The following is a 16,690-nucleotide window of genomic DNA, read 5'->3' as shown; positions in this document are numbered from 1 at the left end:
TCCAACTCCTCATCTACTAATAGTAACCGTTTTCGTTTTTTTAATTTCATTTCCACGACCGCTGAAAAACCAAATTCGCAAAGATACGACGATTTAAACGGCAACAGAGATTTAATCGCTGTTGTAGCCAATCGAGGGTATTGACACCAAAGCGATATCCAAAATGCTGACAAGTCTAGCTCAGAAAATGAGGCTTTGTGCACAGGGTCATTTTTTAGATCTATTAAAATTTCCTGTCGGTGTCAGGTGTGTACCGTTGAATCTAGCGAATGGATTGATGACCCATTGGTCCATTATTTGATAATCAAGTGATGGAAAATACTTGGAAAATGATGCAGAAATGAGTTTTAATGTCCTCTGCACTCCTGGCAAAATTTTTAAAATTTGTATATATTTTTTTTCATATTTTCATACAGTGAAAGTGAAGTGACAAATATTTATTTGAATATGTAGATGTTGAATTTATGTTATGAACAGTTTGGAGGCTTCTTCCTTCGCGGCACACCTGAGACTTCTTGCGGCACACAGTTTGGCAGAAACTGGTCTAAGCTTCAAGTTGATCTCGCAAATTTTCTAGCAGGGATTCATTCAGACATATAACGCCCATAACTTTTCAAAGTTCCCCAAGGCTTAAATTATAAGGCAACGAAGCTGGAAAAGTCTAGTACCTAGTTTGAATTATTTTTTCTCAAAAATATTGTGTTAAAAGAAAATTATTCATTATCAGAAAACAATGGCTATACAACCTTTTTCAACAATATGGATAGTTTATTTCTACAGCAAAGAAGCCATGACATACTTTAAACATAGCCTGACCATTATAGCATAGCCGCAGATGTCTTAGCGACAATCTGCGTAACTACGGATCCCCCTGCAGGTATATTAATACGCATTTTTCACGAAATTGTTTGGTTGGCAACACTGGCATGATGTGAACAGAAATCCATCGGTCATGAAGCTATCTATGTACACTAGCACTTTCATAATGATAAATAGGAATTTTGATACCGATTTGAGGCACGCAATGTGCATGCCACACATACAATGCAATGAGTTTAACTAGCAAACGAAGAAATGCACCGATGTAGACAGTGCTATACTATAGTAAGAACATAATGGAGAATAATACAGTATAACTCTGTTAATTCAAAATCAACAAATCGAATTATGAAATGCGAACAGTAAAACAATTTTTTTTGCCATATGTTTTTTTGTTCCGATTTTGTAAAATTGTTCAAAACCACTTTAAATATAGATTTTATGAATTTTCGCGAAAATTCCGAATCAACTGAGTTTTACTGTAATTCTTTTTGAGGATATTTCCAGGATAATTTAATTAAAACAACTTTTGGGTATTCAGTTATTGTGTTTGGTTTATTGTCATACATAAGATAAAATATATAAATTAAAACTGTCCCGTTAAAAAAATAAAACATATATAACTAAATTAATAGCACGACGGATGTGCTAATTGGTGTGTTTTTTTATAAGAGTAACAAATTTATTTTACAAAATTGACATTGATAAGACTTAGCTAATGGCCGTTGACATTAAATAATACAAGCAAATGCAATGACATTCACCATAGGTACACCGCCATGTTCGATGAATTACTTATGTACAATAAATTGGGAACAGTAAATACTATTATCTCTTTACCTATTGATCAAATACTTAAGGTTGACTTACAAATTAAATATTTTATTGCCTATAACTTGTTAGTAAAAAAAAATTGCTGTTGCATCGAATGCACACGAGATGAAAATTTATACATATATTTTTTTATTATAATGGCTAGAAAGCATGGTCATCCGATGGTAATGAAAAAAGGCTACCGAAGATCCATGTATAAGTGAAGCGGGGACACGTGGCAGTTGCTTGATACAGATAACCGAGAAAACTGGAAGATGTTAGGGGATACCTTTACATGTTGATTGGATGACGCCAGTTGATAATGATTTATTTATTACACTAAACTCAATTAAGACGGAATTAGAACAGTCTGTATGCCGTTGGATATTTGACCGGCAGAGAACTGGTGGCGAAGAGAGCAGCGTGGTGCCACTCCAGAGCCGTGTACACTTTAATGAGCTTATCTTCTATATCGTTTGTGGAGCGCTCGTCCGCTATTTTATTAAGGAATTTGATCGAGCGTCCCCACTGCTCTAAAACTATACTATGCCACAGAGCAAAATGGATTACCTGAAACAATAATGAGACAATTAGATAATGCATAAAAGAAATACATAACCGAGCAAAGTAGGAAATGTAAACTATACCACAACTGTCATTTCTTGGTTATGATTTTATAGCGCTGTACGAAGTGTTACAGACTATAGCGGGGATCGGCGGCGTAGATTTATATTTGAAAATTTGCGGGGTGGTCCTTAGTTCCCTCAGATCATTGTTATAACACCCGTAGCCAAGATATAATGGTAAGGGTATAGACAGATGTGCCTATTTTATTACAGTAAAACCTCGTTAATACGAATTCAAAGGGACCGAAAATAAATTCGAATTACGAATTATGAAATGTATGCGGGAAAAATTAAAAAATTTGTAAAAAAATTTTTTTTTTTGATTTTCATTAATATCGTTTCCGATCATAGCCAACCAAATTTCCTGTTCCGTGTGTTAATGGGTCATAAAATGTCAGGATTATTTTTATTACCTTGTAATAAATAATTTATGATGTTTTAAGAAAAGTCTGTCACAATTTTTAATGACTGGCTCATGAAATAGTGTACTTTTTTTACGATTTATTGAATATTTTTATATGCCAGGACTCTGAAATAATTTCGAATTTCAAGGGACTTTTTTTTCGCGAAAATTTCGAATTACGGCGAATTTCGAATTATCCATGTTCTTATTAACGAGGTTTTACTGTATTTAAATTTTAAACAAGACTGTTCTATCATCTCTTGCATTGTTTCTCAATGTTTCATTGACCTGTGGCTCCGTTTTGAAAAATTTTCTGTGGCCGGGGCACCATAATGGTTGCTTGGCGGAAAGATAAATAAAAAATAAACATTACAAATAATTGCAGTTTCTTTAAAAAAAAAAATAACAACGATACTACACTTATATTTCTTATGAAGTACTTACATGGTAGTTAATTATTCATTTTTAAAACAAAATATGTATGAAACAAATTGATGTTTACTTTATTCACTATGATCATTGTGCAAACTAGCAAATTTTTGATGTATGGTTGTAATGTAATGTTTACACATGCATAGATTTACTGCTGACAGTATGTATTATCAACAAAAAAAATGCATGTGTAAACACATATTATCGTGCAAATTGCAAGAATGTATGCATGAATCAAAAAGGTTCAGAATTTTCTGAATTTTCACGCGACAATTGGACCGTGCAATATCTGTACCTGCGCAGACTCATTATAAGGTTAACCAATTATTACGACTGTCAAATAGTACCATAAAATGACAACATCGCTTCTCCCTTACTCTTTGATTGGAGAGACAGTCAGCACTTTTATGTGTAAACAGTTATTGTCGCAATAGTTCAAAATACTCACTATTAGTGCAAGTATATCCAAAAAAAAATAAAAAATACACACCTTTGAATCAGTCAAATCAGTAAACTTAAGAATATCGACCACAGTCTGTTTAATTTGTTCTAAAGTTGTCGGTTTGGATTCAACCGAATTTCCATTTAAAAAGTATATTCTGCACAACGCTATTCCACGCTTGTTCAACGCCTCCAGCAAGTAACCACGCTGCTTATCCTGTTGGCTGTTGAAAACATAAAAATCAAGAATCAGTCAAAATATTTTAGTGAGACGTCTTTTTTACCATATTGCCTGTGACTGAATTAATATTACTAAAATTTAAAAATATTCTGCAGCATCTCCTGGGAATAGATTGCAGGGTATACTTTGAAAAGTAACAAATTAAGGTAACAGTACTAAATCTTCACCAAATAGTACCCTGTTAATAAATTGAAATGTTCCATAAAAACACAGTCCCGCAAGCAAAATTTTTATTAGTATTTTTCTTTTTAATATAGTTTGGGTAGGTATCTGCGCAAAACATTTACTTTTCGTCAAACTGATTTGAACTTCTGAGCTTGACTATCCACTAAGTAAGAATGTCGAGTAATTTAACATGCCTAATCTACCTGGAACCCTTTCATACATACATTTTAATTTTCGCTGCATCAGGCCTGCTGTCATTCTTCAATCCTAAATAAGCCAACAGGCTATCTTGATCGATGGCCGCAATTATCTTATCAGCTATAGCGATGATCTTAGTGCAGGCAGCCTCGGTCGTATCAGGCGTGCAGTAAGGGTGCGGCAGCTTCCGCATGTCTGTGGATGGATCCAGACATTGCATGTAAGCCGTGTGGCAACCGAGATGTGTCGGGAACGCTACCAACAGTTCTTCGTAAACGGTCTGCGCTTGATCCCCTTCTGTAAAATGAATGATCAAATTAAGTATCGGGTAAGGTGGAACTGAAATAATAGCTGGACCCGGGAGGTAATGTGGGTTACAACAAAAACTATTTTATTTTCAGTCGAGGCAAAAATATAATTCCAGGTGTAACATTCATTTCAATTAAAATCACTCGTTATTAATAGATTCAATTTCTGACTCTATTGAAAAAGTTGCATTTTTCAGTATGGTTAGGTTTACCATAATTATGAAACTCTAAACTGGGACAGTGTGGGGTATAGGGCAAAGAAACACATTTAACCACCAAAAATTGTTTTATTACCTACCTATTAAAAGAATGCGGATGGTGTGTTGCAGCAGAAATTAAAATTATTTTATTTATTTATTGTACCAGTCACACTTTTCGCTGGAATGAACTTTTTTCACACCCTTCCCTGCTATCTCATCACATATACGCTACTACGGCTACTACTACTATGATAATTTATTATTGACAATCATTCATCGGAACAACAGCCGGGACAAAATGCCAATCCTGCCGGGACCAATGTGTGAAACGAATTCCATGGGACCGAAAATCGAAAAAAAAATCGAATTACGAATTATGAAATGTATGGGGGGGGGGGGGAAATATAAAAAATTTTGAATTTTTTTTATTTTTATTAATTTCGTTTTCAGTCATAGATGTGCCTACCGAAATGGGTCATAAAATGTCAGGATTATTTTTATTAACTTCATAAAATAAGTAATTTTTCATGTTTTAAGAAAAGTCTGTCACAATTTTCAATGATTGGCTCATGAAATAGTGTACTTTATTACGATTTATTGAATATTTTTATATGCCAGAACTCTGAAAAGCATTTCGAATTACGAAATTTGAATTAAAGGTATGGTTTTATATGAAAATAATGTTCAAGGGACTTTTTTTTCGGGAAAATTTCGAATTATGGCGAATTTTGAATTATCAGTATTCTTACTAATGAGGTTTTACTGTATAATACAACCGAAATTGGTCATTACCATCACGGACATAGCGAGATCTTGGATGTAATGAGGAAACATTCGTTGACATTTTAGTTTATGATTTTCTATATACATTTATTCACTTTTATAACGAGCTACTTATCGGATATACCGAGCAAAAATATAATCAAAAATTTTCTTATAATTGTTAATGTGTCGATCGTTTACAAACATTTTCAACCCTTAACAATAAAAAAACGACTGTAGACAAATGCCGCCGGGATCGGATTACGTTTATAACTCTAGTTAAGTGTCTAAGTACCTAATTGGTGTTTTTGCCGACATCATTGAAAAAGTATCCACGCATATGGTTGAAATTTCATGTAAAAAATCCAAGCTGACGTCAGTAGGTACCTACTAGCGTTCATTAAAATAAACAACTTCTTTTGTAGTTATGAATGCCATGCTTGTTTCGGGAAAAAATTTTAATTTTGTATTTTTGTTTGAATTGTAACTTATTGTGTTATGTGACCGCTCATTTAAAAGTACCTATTCTCTGATATAAAGAGTAATGCTTATAACGAGCAAATTCAGTCGGTCCAGTCTTCCTCGTAATAACCGAGTTCGACTGTATATTACTTTTCATGACACATTTGAAAAAAATAGTAAATGATTGTCATTGAGAACACAGATATGGTTGCAATAAAATAATATTATGTACAGACAGACTTTCTATATTGTGTTTAGAGCTACCATTTTGGAAGAAAATTATCGCAACATCGGAATATTGCTTGCCTGCTAGGGATTGTCGAGTTACGTGTGGTACTGGACATAAAATACCATATTACGTAAAGTGACAAAGATACTTGATAATTCAATACGTATCTTTTGAAAACTCTTTCTTGTTTATGTCAGTGGAATGTAAATTTCATGTATGTGTTTGGGCTTTCTTGTAAAGGAAAGAAAAATGATATGTTTCTTTGACCGTAAGAAGCCTAATTGTGACCAACTTATCAGAGCTCCGTGTATACTGTGAACAGATCGAAGGTTTGGAATTTTGAATATGCCCGATGGCAGCTAACCACAGTATAGAAGTGGCACTATACATTCTACAGCGTGGAATGAGATATCATCAATTATTTTTAAAGTAGGAAGGATTGTTACAATTATTTTACCAGACCCTATATTTTTGTGAGTTGAATGAATTGTAAAATTCTTACCGAGTTTGCTGAGCCAGCTGGTCTTCAGTTCCCTCAGGGCCTTGGCGTACTTCTCCGACTTGCTCTTCTCTAGTTCTTTACCCGGGCTGCCGTTGGTGGCCTTCTTCGGTGACTCAGGCAGAATGTACTTGAGGCTGTACACATCCACTTTTTTGCCAAACTCGTCCTTGGCGAAGGTGATACTGCCTGTCATATATTGACCGACGGTCACATTTTTCCCAATTCTATACAATAGAACACAATGAAAGTCAAAATATATTCAAAGTTAATCTTGTCAACAATGATTCGAATATTCACATAAAATACTTAAATTATATTGCAACCTACATAATATTAACAAAAATACATTGTAAATATGTTAGAAACTCCTAAAAATGCATCACTACGATTTTCACTATTTTAAGGGTCCTCCTCTACCCATCATCACATAATTCCTGTCTAAATTAAATACATCATATTTGAACTACTCTCCCCCAATTCTTAAAAATGGGTTTTTGTGATGTCAAATTTTCTATAACCACCCCTTACGGCGTGGCAACTTATGGACAACCGCTGAAAGGGAAATGAAATACAAACAACAAAAAAGCATATCTACTCCTATAATATCTCATAAATTATTTGGGAAAACCATCTTTAAAGTGACCTATGTAATAGTAAGTTTCTTAGTACGAGGATTGTCCAAGAATTGAAGGCCTTTATTAATTTTTGGCGACACGGATGTTATTTTTCAAAAGATGGCAGATGTGGCGTGTAGCGTAGACTTCCCTCTCCAGAACAAGTGGTGAGCCGGCTCGGTAGCCGCTTTAGTATGACCTTTGCGTCCGTTTGAGACGTACGCTCTGCTGTCAAATCCCGCCGCCTGCGAGGAGCGTTCCATCATTCGGTTTCTTAACCAGGTGGGAGTCCATCCTGTTGAAATTCATCGTTGTCTCACATAATTATGGTAATGTGATGAACCAGCGGAATGTCAGGAAGTGGTGCACTAGTTTTCGAGTGGTAGAACGAGTGTTCATGATGAGGTGGGGAGAGGAAGAAGGTCCTCAATTGGTGATGTTTTGTTGAAGAAAATCAATGATAAAGTTCGTGAAGATCGCCGTCTGACCGTCCGTGAGCTTGCAATTTAAGTCTACCATAAAAACGATTGAACGGAAAATTGGGGTATACAAAGGTGTGCTTGTTGGGTGCCCAAAATTCTGACGGAAGCTCAGAAGCAAAATCGTGTGTAAAGCGCTTAGGTCTTTTTGAACCTTTTTGATTCATTCAAATGGGATGTCTTCCGTCATCCTGCTTATGGTCCCGACCGAGTTATTTCCATCTTTTTCTTCACCTGAAGCAACATTTGGCCGGAAAACACCTCGAGACTGATAAGGACGTTGAGGAAGAGGTGAGAACATTTATGAGGAAAGCGGTGGCAGAGTTCTACGACAAGGGAATCAAGAACCTAGTGCCACGGCTCACCAAGTGCATCGATCGTAACGGGGACTACATCGAAAAATAGTGGGGATATGTACATAAAATTTCGTATGCTTATTTTATAAAAACAAAATTTTCCTGATTTTCAAAATAATAAATGTCTTCAATTCTTGGACAACCATCGTATATTGTTTGTAAATAATTACATTATTATATCAGTTTATTCGATAAAAAATATTTTTTCTTCTTTTCCGAATGAAATATTAGGAAATTTTTATTAGACACTAGCTGAAGTACCCGGCTTCGCACGGGGTCGCTTCGTGGTTATATTTATCTTAGATATTTGAAAAATAATAAGAGGTAATTATTTCTTTAATATTAAAATATCTGTGTAATACAATATGGCAATATGAAAATAATTATAATAGGAGTAAAGGTCAAACATAAGAACACTAAATTAAAATCGAATCCAAAATATGAAAACGTTATTAATGTTATAAATATGTAGTAAAAAAAAAAATCAAAATTGGATGGAACAAACAAACAACAAACTTTGTATGTTATATAATAATAATTTAGAAACCTTCGCAGGTGTGCGCACAACAACTGACAAAAGTTTCATCGCAATCGGATGAATGGTATAGGAACGCATACGAATAGTAGAAGAAGATGATTTTCTAATTCAGAAACCTTCGTGGGCATGCGCATGACAACTCACCAAAGTTTCATTGCAATCGGATTAATGGTATAGGAACGCATACGAATAGAAGAAGAAGAAGATGGTTGTACTAATTCAAAAACCTTCGCGGGCTTGCGCACAACAACTGGTCAAAATTTCATCACAATCGGATGAATGGCATAAGAACGCATACAAATAGAAGAAGAAAAAGATGATTGTAGTAATTCAGAAACCTTTGCGGGCAAGGGCACAACAACTCACCAAAGTTTCATTGCAATCGGATGAATGGTATAGGAACGCATACGAATAGAAGAAGAAGAAGATGGTTGTACTAATTCAGAACTCTTCGCGGGCGTGCTCACAACAACTGGTCAAAATTTCATCGCAATCGGATGAATGGTATAAGAACGCATACAAATAGAAGAAGATAGAATAGAAGAAAAAAGAAAATAGTTGTAACAATTCAGAGACCTTGCGGCGTGAGCACAACAGTTGATCAAAATTTCATTGCAATCGGATGAATGGTATAGGAACGCATACGAATAGAAGATAGAATAGAAGAAGAAGATGGTTGTACCAATTCAGAAACCTTCGCGGGTGTTGGCACAATTACTGACGAAAAATTTGTTGCAATCGGATGAATGGAATAGAAACGCATACGAATAGAAGAATATAGAATAGAAGAAGAAGAAGAAGAAGATAGTTGTACTAATTCAAAAACCATTGCGGGTGTTACCACAACAACTGACGAAGGTTTCATCGCAATCGGATAAATGGTATAGGGACCATACGAATAAAAGAAGATAGAATGAAGAAGAAGAAGAAGAAGATGGTTGTACTAATTCAGAAACCTTCGCGGGTGTAGGCACAATTACTAACGAAAATTTTATTGCAATCGGATGAATGGAATAGGAACGCATACGAATAGAAGAATATAGAATAGAAGAAGAAGAAGAAGAAGAAGATAGTTGTACTAATTCAAAAACCATTGCGGGTGTTACCACAACAACTGACGAAGGTTTCATCGCAATCGGATAAATGGTATAGGGACCAAACCTTCGCGGGTGTAGGCACAATAACTAACGAAAATTTTATTGCAATCGGATGAATGGAATAGGAACGCATACGAATAGAAGAATATAGAATAGAAGAAGAAGAAGAAGATAGTTGTACTAATTCAAAAACCATTGCGGGTGTTACCACAACAACTGACGAAGGTTTCATCGCAATCGGATAAATGGTATAGGGACCATACGAATAAAAGAAGATAGAATGAAGAAGAAGAAGAAGAAAATGGTTGTACTAATTCAGAAACCTTCGCGGGTGTAGGCACAATTACTAACGAAAATTTTATTGCAATCGGATGAATGGAATAGGAACGCATACGAATAGAAGAATATAGAATAGAAGAAGAAGAAGAAGATGGTTGCACTAATTAAAAAACCATTGCGGGTGTTACCACAACAACTGATGAAGGTTTCATTGCAATCGGATGAATGGTATAGGGACCATACGAATAAAAGAAGATAGAATGAAGAAGAAGAAGAAGATAGTTGTACTAATTCAGAAACCTTTGCGGGTGTTGGCACAATTACTGACGAAAATTTTATTGCAATCGGATGAATGGAATAGGAACGCATACGAATAGAAGAATATAGAATAGGAGAAGAAGAAGAAGAAGATGGTTGTACTAATTCAAAAACCATTGCGGGTGTTACCACAACAACTGATGAAGGTTTCATCGCAATCGGATGAATGGTATAGGGACCATACGAATAAAAGAAGATAGAATGAAGAAGAAGAAGATGATGATTTTTCTAATTTAGAAACCTTCATGGGTGTGCATACAACCACTTGCCAAAATTTCATTGCAATCGGATGAATGGTATAGGAACCATACGAATAAAAGAAGATAGAATGAAGAAGAAGAAGAAGATAATGATTTTTCTAATTCAGAAACCTTTATGGGTTTGCATACAACTACTTACCAAAATTTCATTGCAATCGGATGAATGGTATAGGAACCATACGAATAAAAAAAAATATAATGAAGAAGAAGAAGAAGATGATGATTTTTCTAATTCAGAAACCTTTATGGGTATGCATACAACCACTTACCAAAATTTCATTGCAATCGGATGAATGGTATAGGAACGCATACGGGACAGACACACAGACAGACAGACATACAGACAGACAGACATTCATTTTTATATATTAGTATAGCCTATACTCTTCCCGCAAGTGCAAGCAATAAGTTTACAAAGTTTTATCGCAATCGGATGAACGGTATGGCTGCGCATTAAATACGAACAAACAAACACACAAATATTAATTTTTATATATTAGATGGCATGGCAACTCTGGTAGCACATTTACACTGCAGTCAGGCACATTGCTAAAACAAGAATACTTTAGTGGGGGAAACTAAGTATTGCTTTTCACTTATTATAAAATACAGTGATGCTCAATGGGTACCCAGAAGGTCACTTGTGGCTATGGATTATTTTTCATTAGCATGTACAATTCAAAATATAAAAAAATTAAATAAAGAACCGTTTATTACTTTTTAACCTATTGCCTGAGTTTTTTCTTTTGGTCGAAAGCTGGCAATATTATAATAAACATGATATGGAAAAATATTTTAGGTTAAAAGCTTTGCGTTATATTCGGGCAAATATAGTACTTAAGAATAGTGATATGCTTTAAAAGAATAATAATTATTGTGGACATACTTATCACTGGGCAAGGGTGCGAGGTATATGGGCAGCATACTACCAGGAATAATACATCCGCTAACCATTTTTTTACCCCCTACAAGTGCCTGGAAAATGACATTAACGTTATTAAAAAGGTTTCCATTATCTAGGTTAAAACGCATAATCAAATATGTAGTATGTAAACTTGATAACCACTAAGGGCCAAATGCAAAGATGTCGACGTTATATAAAACTAACTAATTATGAACCCTATGCATGGTGCAGTTGTAGGTTTTTAAAATATTAAAAGTATGAAAACTGCATTATATAAATTGAATAGGTAATTATAAATAGTAAATAATAATAAAAACATTAAATAATTTGATGGATGCCTTAAGTATCAGTGGTTAAATTGAATAAATGTACACACCGAAGATATAATGGTCTACATACGTATGAAAAATATCAAACTAGTTTCAATAATCAATATCTACTAAAAGTTTTGCTTTTGCTTTGTCAGAAATGAGTAAAAGATATTCAAACTATATTTACTTGATTTCTGTGAGACGCGTTATCCGTTATGTGTCTGAAAATTGGCTACACTATGCATAAACCCACGTATTTACATAAGTATGATTATACATAGGGCTCTAATTATATTTAACCATGATGTGAAATAGCAGATTACATGGAAAATCTCTCTTGATATCGTATAAAAAAATATTTCTGAAATAATAACCTGTGATTGTGAAGCATACACATCTAGGGTGAGAGGCTGCGAAAGTTTTTGCTGCAGCAGCATGGGCAGTTCATTCAACTTATCCAGAACATCCTTCCGATCGTGCCGTACATTCAATTTCAACACATAGTCTCCCTTCTCTGCTTTAAATGTATACTGTGAACACATTAAATAACGTCAGCACATAGCTTTATTAAGAAAACAGAGAATTTGTTCATAATTTAAATTGAAGTATAATATTAAACGGACGTACGCATTTGATCAAGCAACTGAGTTAAATAGAATCTAACACATTTAAATAATCACTCGAAATTTAAAATGATTTTTACATAGTAGGTTATGTTTAATACCAGTAGCGAAGGGCGAAGGTATGCTGTTAAGATCCGATATCAGTAGTGCACACTAAACTTTGTCAGTCAAACGTATTTGTTTTCATTGAACTAAGACTAGGTACAATGTGTCGATAGTGTTTGTTAGTTTTTAAAATTCAATCAAATCCTTCCTAATTCAAGCCTTAGTAGATAATAGTCAAAAAATATTTGTTATATTATATATAAAATATCTAAAATTATGCCATTAAACTATACATAATTTTATATACTTTATAGATAGAAGAATATTTTTTATCAAGTATGGCTGACAAAGTTTAATGTGCATTTTTTATGTTGAACCTTAACAGCCTACCTCTACCCCTCGCCACTGTCGTATACAGTTTCAGTTGTGTGTACATAATATTATTATTATAAATAAGAGTCATTCATTTATGACAATGACTACAACAAGCGAAAATATAATGTGATGAGTTTTGGTCACAAGAGGTTTTGTTTTAATACCTACAACAGTCACTTCCCTAATAAGTAAAATAACTTTTATTAGGCAGTTATCATAGTTAATTACAGTTAACTATTATAAAGCAGTTATTTTGTAACCGCCTGGAAAAACAATTTGCGGACAAAATAGATAGTTTTACTAGCAGATGGCTTTCATTATTACAAACTAATTTCTTTTGAGTTACTTCACTAAGTGATAATTCAGAGCAGAACTCAGTTCAATTAGGTATCATTAAATTATCCGTGAGGCTTAAGCGTCGGCCTACAGTGTCGTGGGTCCCAGGTTCGAATCCTGGATCTGGTAAGTACACATATTGTTTTTCAATTTGTGTATAAGTTAGACTATGGACCTACTAGGTTGAGCATGTGGCCGACATCCATTCTTCATAAAAACAAAATCTGTTAATACAAACCTCCACTCTGTGGAGGTCCATATCGTCGCCAATCTTGAGATAAACGACTTTTAAACTTTTTGAAAATTTTAAATTGCTCTCATTAGAAAACGAAAATACATAGAAGGAAACGGTTTTTTTTGTTTGATTGGTTATTTTTATGTACATTACATTTAAAACATGTAACATTTTTCCTGACTTTTTCCATAACACAAATATCTTTTCTATGTAGTTGGTGAATTTTTTGTTTTTGTAATTTTTAACATAAAACCTATAGATAGAATTTTGGTGATTTTTTCTAAGATAGAGTTAAAAATTGAAAGATTTTCTGTATAAATAACTCATTTTGAGCAAAAACTGTATTTGGTGAGTTCTTCCTTGAGGGCGACGATATGATCTTCTTTGGATCGGACATGGTAAAAAAAAAAAAATTGAATGTAATAACTATATAAGAAACTGTTATACATTGAGAATATGTCGAATTAAAAAAGGTCTTACTTTACAAGGATAAGCATCTCCTGACGCTATATGCTGCTTATTCGAGTCAAACAACATCCATAATTGAGATTCAAACTCTGATTCGTACAGCATGTCACTTAACAATGATATATTTGGTGTAATCTGAAATAAAAGTTTAAATCAATTAGAATCGCGGCAGGCAAGAGTTGAAAAAGTTTCTAAATTATGTATGTTCAAAAATATTTATGCAGTTAAAAAGCGTTTTATTATATTATTTGCAGTTTACCTCAGTCGCTTTTGCAATATGAAAATTATAAGTGTTGATAATTTCATATATTTGCCGTCCCGGGGGAATGACATCTCTCTCCGATAGAGGCATTACTTTTGATTCCGATGGCCTGAAAAATAAAATAACTCAATACTATTTAACTTATCACAAAATATTTTAACCCGGGCCAGATGCATAGTTGTAGTTAATTCCTTAAATGGCCTTAAGCTCAATCCTAGATAGGTGAAATCAGTTACTTAAGTGCCAGCGCTACGACACTTAATGACAATTGATAAACACAACCAACTGCTGCCAAAATAATCGAAAACACATTGTAGGTAAAAAAGAATATTTTGGTTTCTTTATTTGCAGCACAGCAAAATAATATTGTCTATCCATTTCCAAATAACAGTTGTCAACGCTGCAGTGTACGCTACACTGCACATGTAAACATGCCGAAATGAATTGAGTCTGAATTGAGATGAAAATAGTTAAAATTAAATTTTGCTGCAGTTAATTAATAATATTTGCATGCGTCGAAAGGATTAACTATGAATTCATGATTTTTCATTTATATTGTGTAGTTTTCACTATTTTGCAATTGTAAAATTAAAAAATATTTTTAATAATTTATGGGAAATCGGAATTTTCGGTACCACTTTCGACCGCAAAAAGCAACGAAATCTTAAATATCATGTAACCATCCGGCCCCTTAGAGTCAAAGGTAACCTATATTAATTTTTAACAATTTTGAGTTACGTATGGTATTGGATGATATGTTATGTTAAGTGACAAAGAAACTTATCAAAAAATTCAATGGATAAAAGATAAGTCAATACATATCTCCTGCACTTTCTTGTTAAGGCCATGCATTAGTTGAGGCACGGTCTAAAAAGATCGTCGCTAGGCGATGCGCGGATTGCGGGTGGCGGGTGAAAATGACGCCTGTCAAACGAAATATTAATTGTCATATAAATCCAACATACGTCCATTTTATGTTCTGTTTATTGTTCTATTAGTAACAATAATAATATATTCATTGACATGTTTTCTTTTTAAAGTAAATGGGTAACGTTTTTAGTCATCTTTACACGATTTTAGAATTAATTGACCCGTCGCCATCACGCAGCAAAGTGACGTGTTCCTGGGTCAACATTCTCTCAGTGAATGGCAGCGAGTCCAAAATTTCGTCGCGCGTACAGTTGAAAATTATTTTGCGTTTCACTGATGCGTCACCTTAATGTCTGTGGAATGTAAATTTACTTGTGTTTGGGGTCTCCTGTGAAGTAGAGAAAAATGAAATACGTTTCTTTGACTCTAAGGGGCCGCATTGTAACCTAAGCAAGTCAAGCGTAACTATCAACAGTTAGGTTAACTTAACAATAACATCTATGCATCTGGGCCCTAGACCGGTCAAGTCATACAGAATTATTAATTGTTAGAGTGGAGATCAGAGATTGTACTTGAATGTAGAATTATGTAAATCGATAAGTTATCATTGTTATAAATCGTACAAAAAAAGACAGTTTACCTTATAATCTGAACAGTGGTTTTGAGGGTAGCTTGCGGCTGACACTCCTCTTTGCGCAAAGAGCGGAGAGTAATGCAGTGCAAGCCGTCCGCACCGTGAGCCACGATGGGAGAGCATTCCGGGTGGATGCCGTGGAACTCGATGCTGTAATTCAACATCATTTCACCTAGGTTGGCCCAAAACTTGGACAACGCTATTTCTAACACTATTCCACCCTAAAATATAAAATTGGTCCATTGTTTAAAAAACTTATTTGTTATTAAACTTGCTTGTACGAGGCATTTTTTTCTTCAAATTGAATTTTATTGTTAATAATTAGAGGAAGGATGTCGGTAACACTGGAAACATTTTTTGTAGGGAAAATGCAAATATTTACGCGTTTATCAATTGAAATAATGATGGTTAATTATATAATTCAGGTTTATAACCCTAATGCAAGAGTTTTTATCTCAGTGCACCCCTGGCAAATAAATTTGCAATGCAAAATGACTTGCAGCTGATTTAATTATTAGTCTTAGTAACACTTAACCATCTTCATTTTCATTATTATTGATTTGACCAAAAATCTCCGATCTTACCTTCACTTGGAAAGGGAGACTTGTATCGGTTTCTGTGCTGATATTGACCATCTTCTGGAATTCCGAAGTTTTACAGCTTAGTCGGTGTCTGGTTTGCATGCAGTGCAGAAGGAATCGTCCATTTTTATTTGCATCGTTAGAGCTGAATTTCAAGACAGCCCACGTCGCGTCTTCCGGTACAACAACAAAGTGGCGTTTGATCATGCCAGGTTTGAACATGCAAGATTCAACAGATAAAGTCGGCCCGCCAGAGATATCTACCGACAGACGTTCTGGCTGTATGACCGTGATGGGAATTTGGAAAACTGGTCCCTTTGAAATGCAATTCACATCATAAGCCTTAATACTGAAATGTTTCAAGAATATTTTATAATTATTATGGATTACAGAAATAATAACTGTTTTTAGTGTTTAAGTATTGGTAATTACAGAAAAAATATATTTTGTAAGTTAGCGCATTGGAACATAACTGCATTATTTATAGTCACCATCTTTATTTTT

At 34.3% G+C, this 16,690-nt stretch overlaps 1 protein-coding gene across 1 annotated transcript in view; it reads right to left on the bottom strand.

The window, feature by feature from the left end:
- Positions 1-1,349: 1,349 nt before the first annotated feature.
- The window catches only part of TppII (Tripeptidyl-peptidase II), a 30,064-nt gene continuing 14,723 nt past the window's right edge, over positions 1,350-16,690 (bottom strand). The window contains exons 11-20 of the mRNA XM_085947610.1: positions 16,190-16,535; positions 15,612-15,826; positions 14,099-14,210; positions 13,852-13,974; positions 12,132-12,287; positions 11,429-11,517; positions 6,602-6,825; positions 4,165-4,435; positions 3,584-3,758; positions 1,350-2,202 (exon numbers count right to left, since the gene is read on the bottom strand). Coding sequence (XP_085803736.1) covers positions 1,993-2,202; positions 3,584-3,758; positions 4,165-4,435; positions 6,602-6,825; positions 11,429-11,517; positions 12,132-12,287; positions 13,852-13,974; positions 14,099-14,210; positions 15,612-15,826; positions 16,190-16,535 — 1,921 coding nt within the window. The 3' untranslated portion in view covers positions 1,350-1,992. The remainder of the gene's footprint in view (positions 2,203-3,583; positions 3,759-4,164; positions 4,436-6,601; positions 6,826-11,428; positions 11,518-12,131; positions 12,288-13,851; positions 13,975-14,098; positions 14,211-15,611; positions 15,827-16,189; positions 16,536-16,690) is intronic.

This window comes from Rhyacophila brunnea, unplaced genomic scaffold, assembly GCF_057557595.1.
Source record: "Rhyacophila brunnea isolate RB1 unplaced genomic scaffold, BYU_Rbru_1.0 scaffold_2, whole genome shotgun sequence".
NCBI classification, from domain to species: Eukaryota; Metazoa; Arthropoda; class Insecta; order Trichoptera; family Rhyacophilidae; genus Rhyacophila; species Rhyacophila brunnea.
Note: the sequence above shows the minus strand (reverse complement) of the source record. Positions and strands in the feature narration are given on the sequence as shown.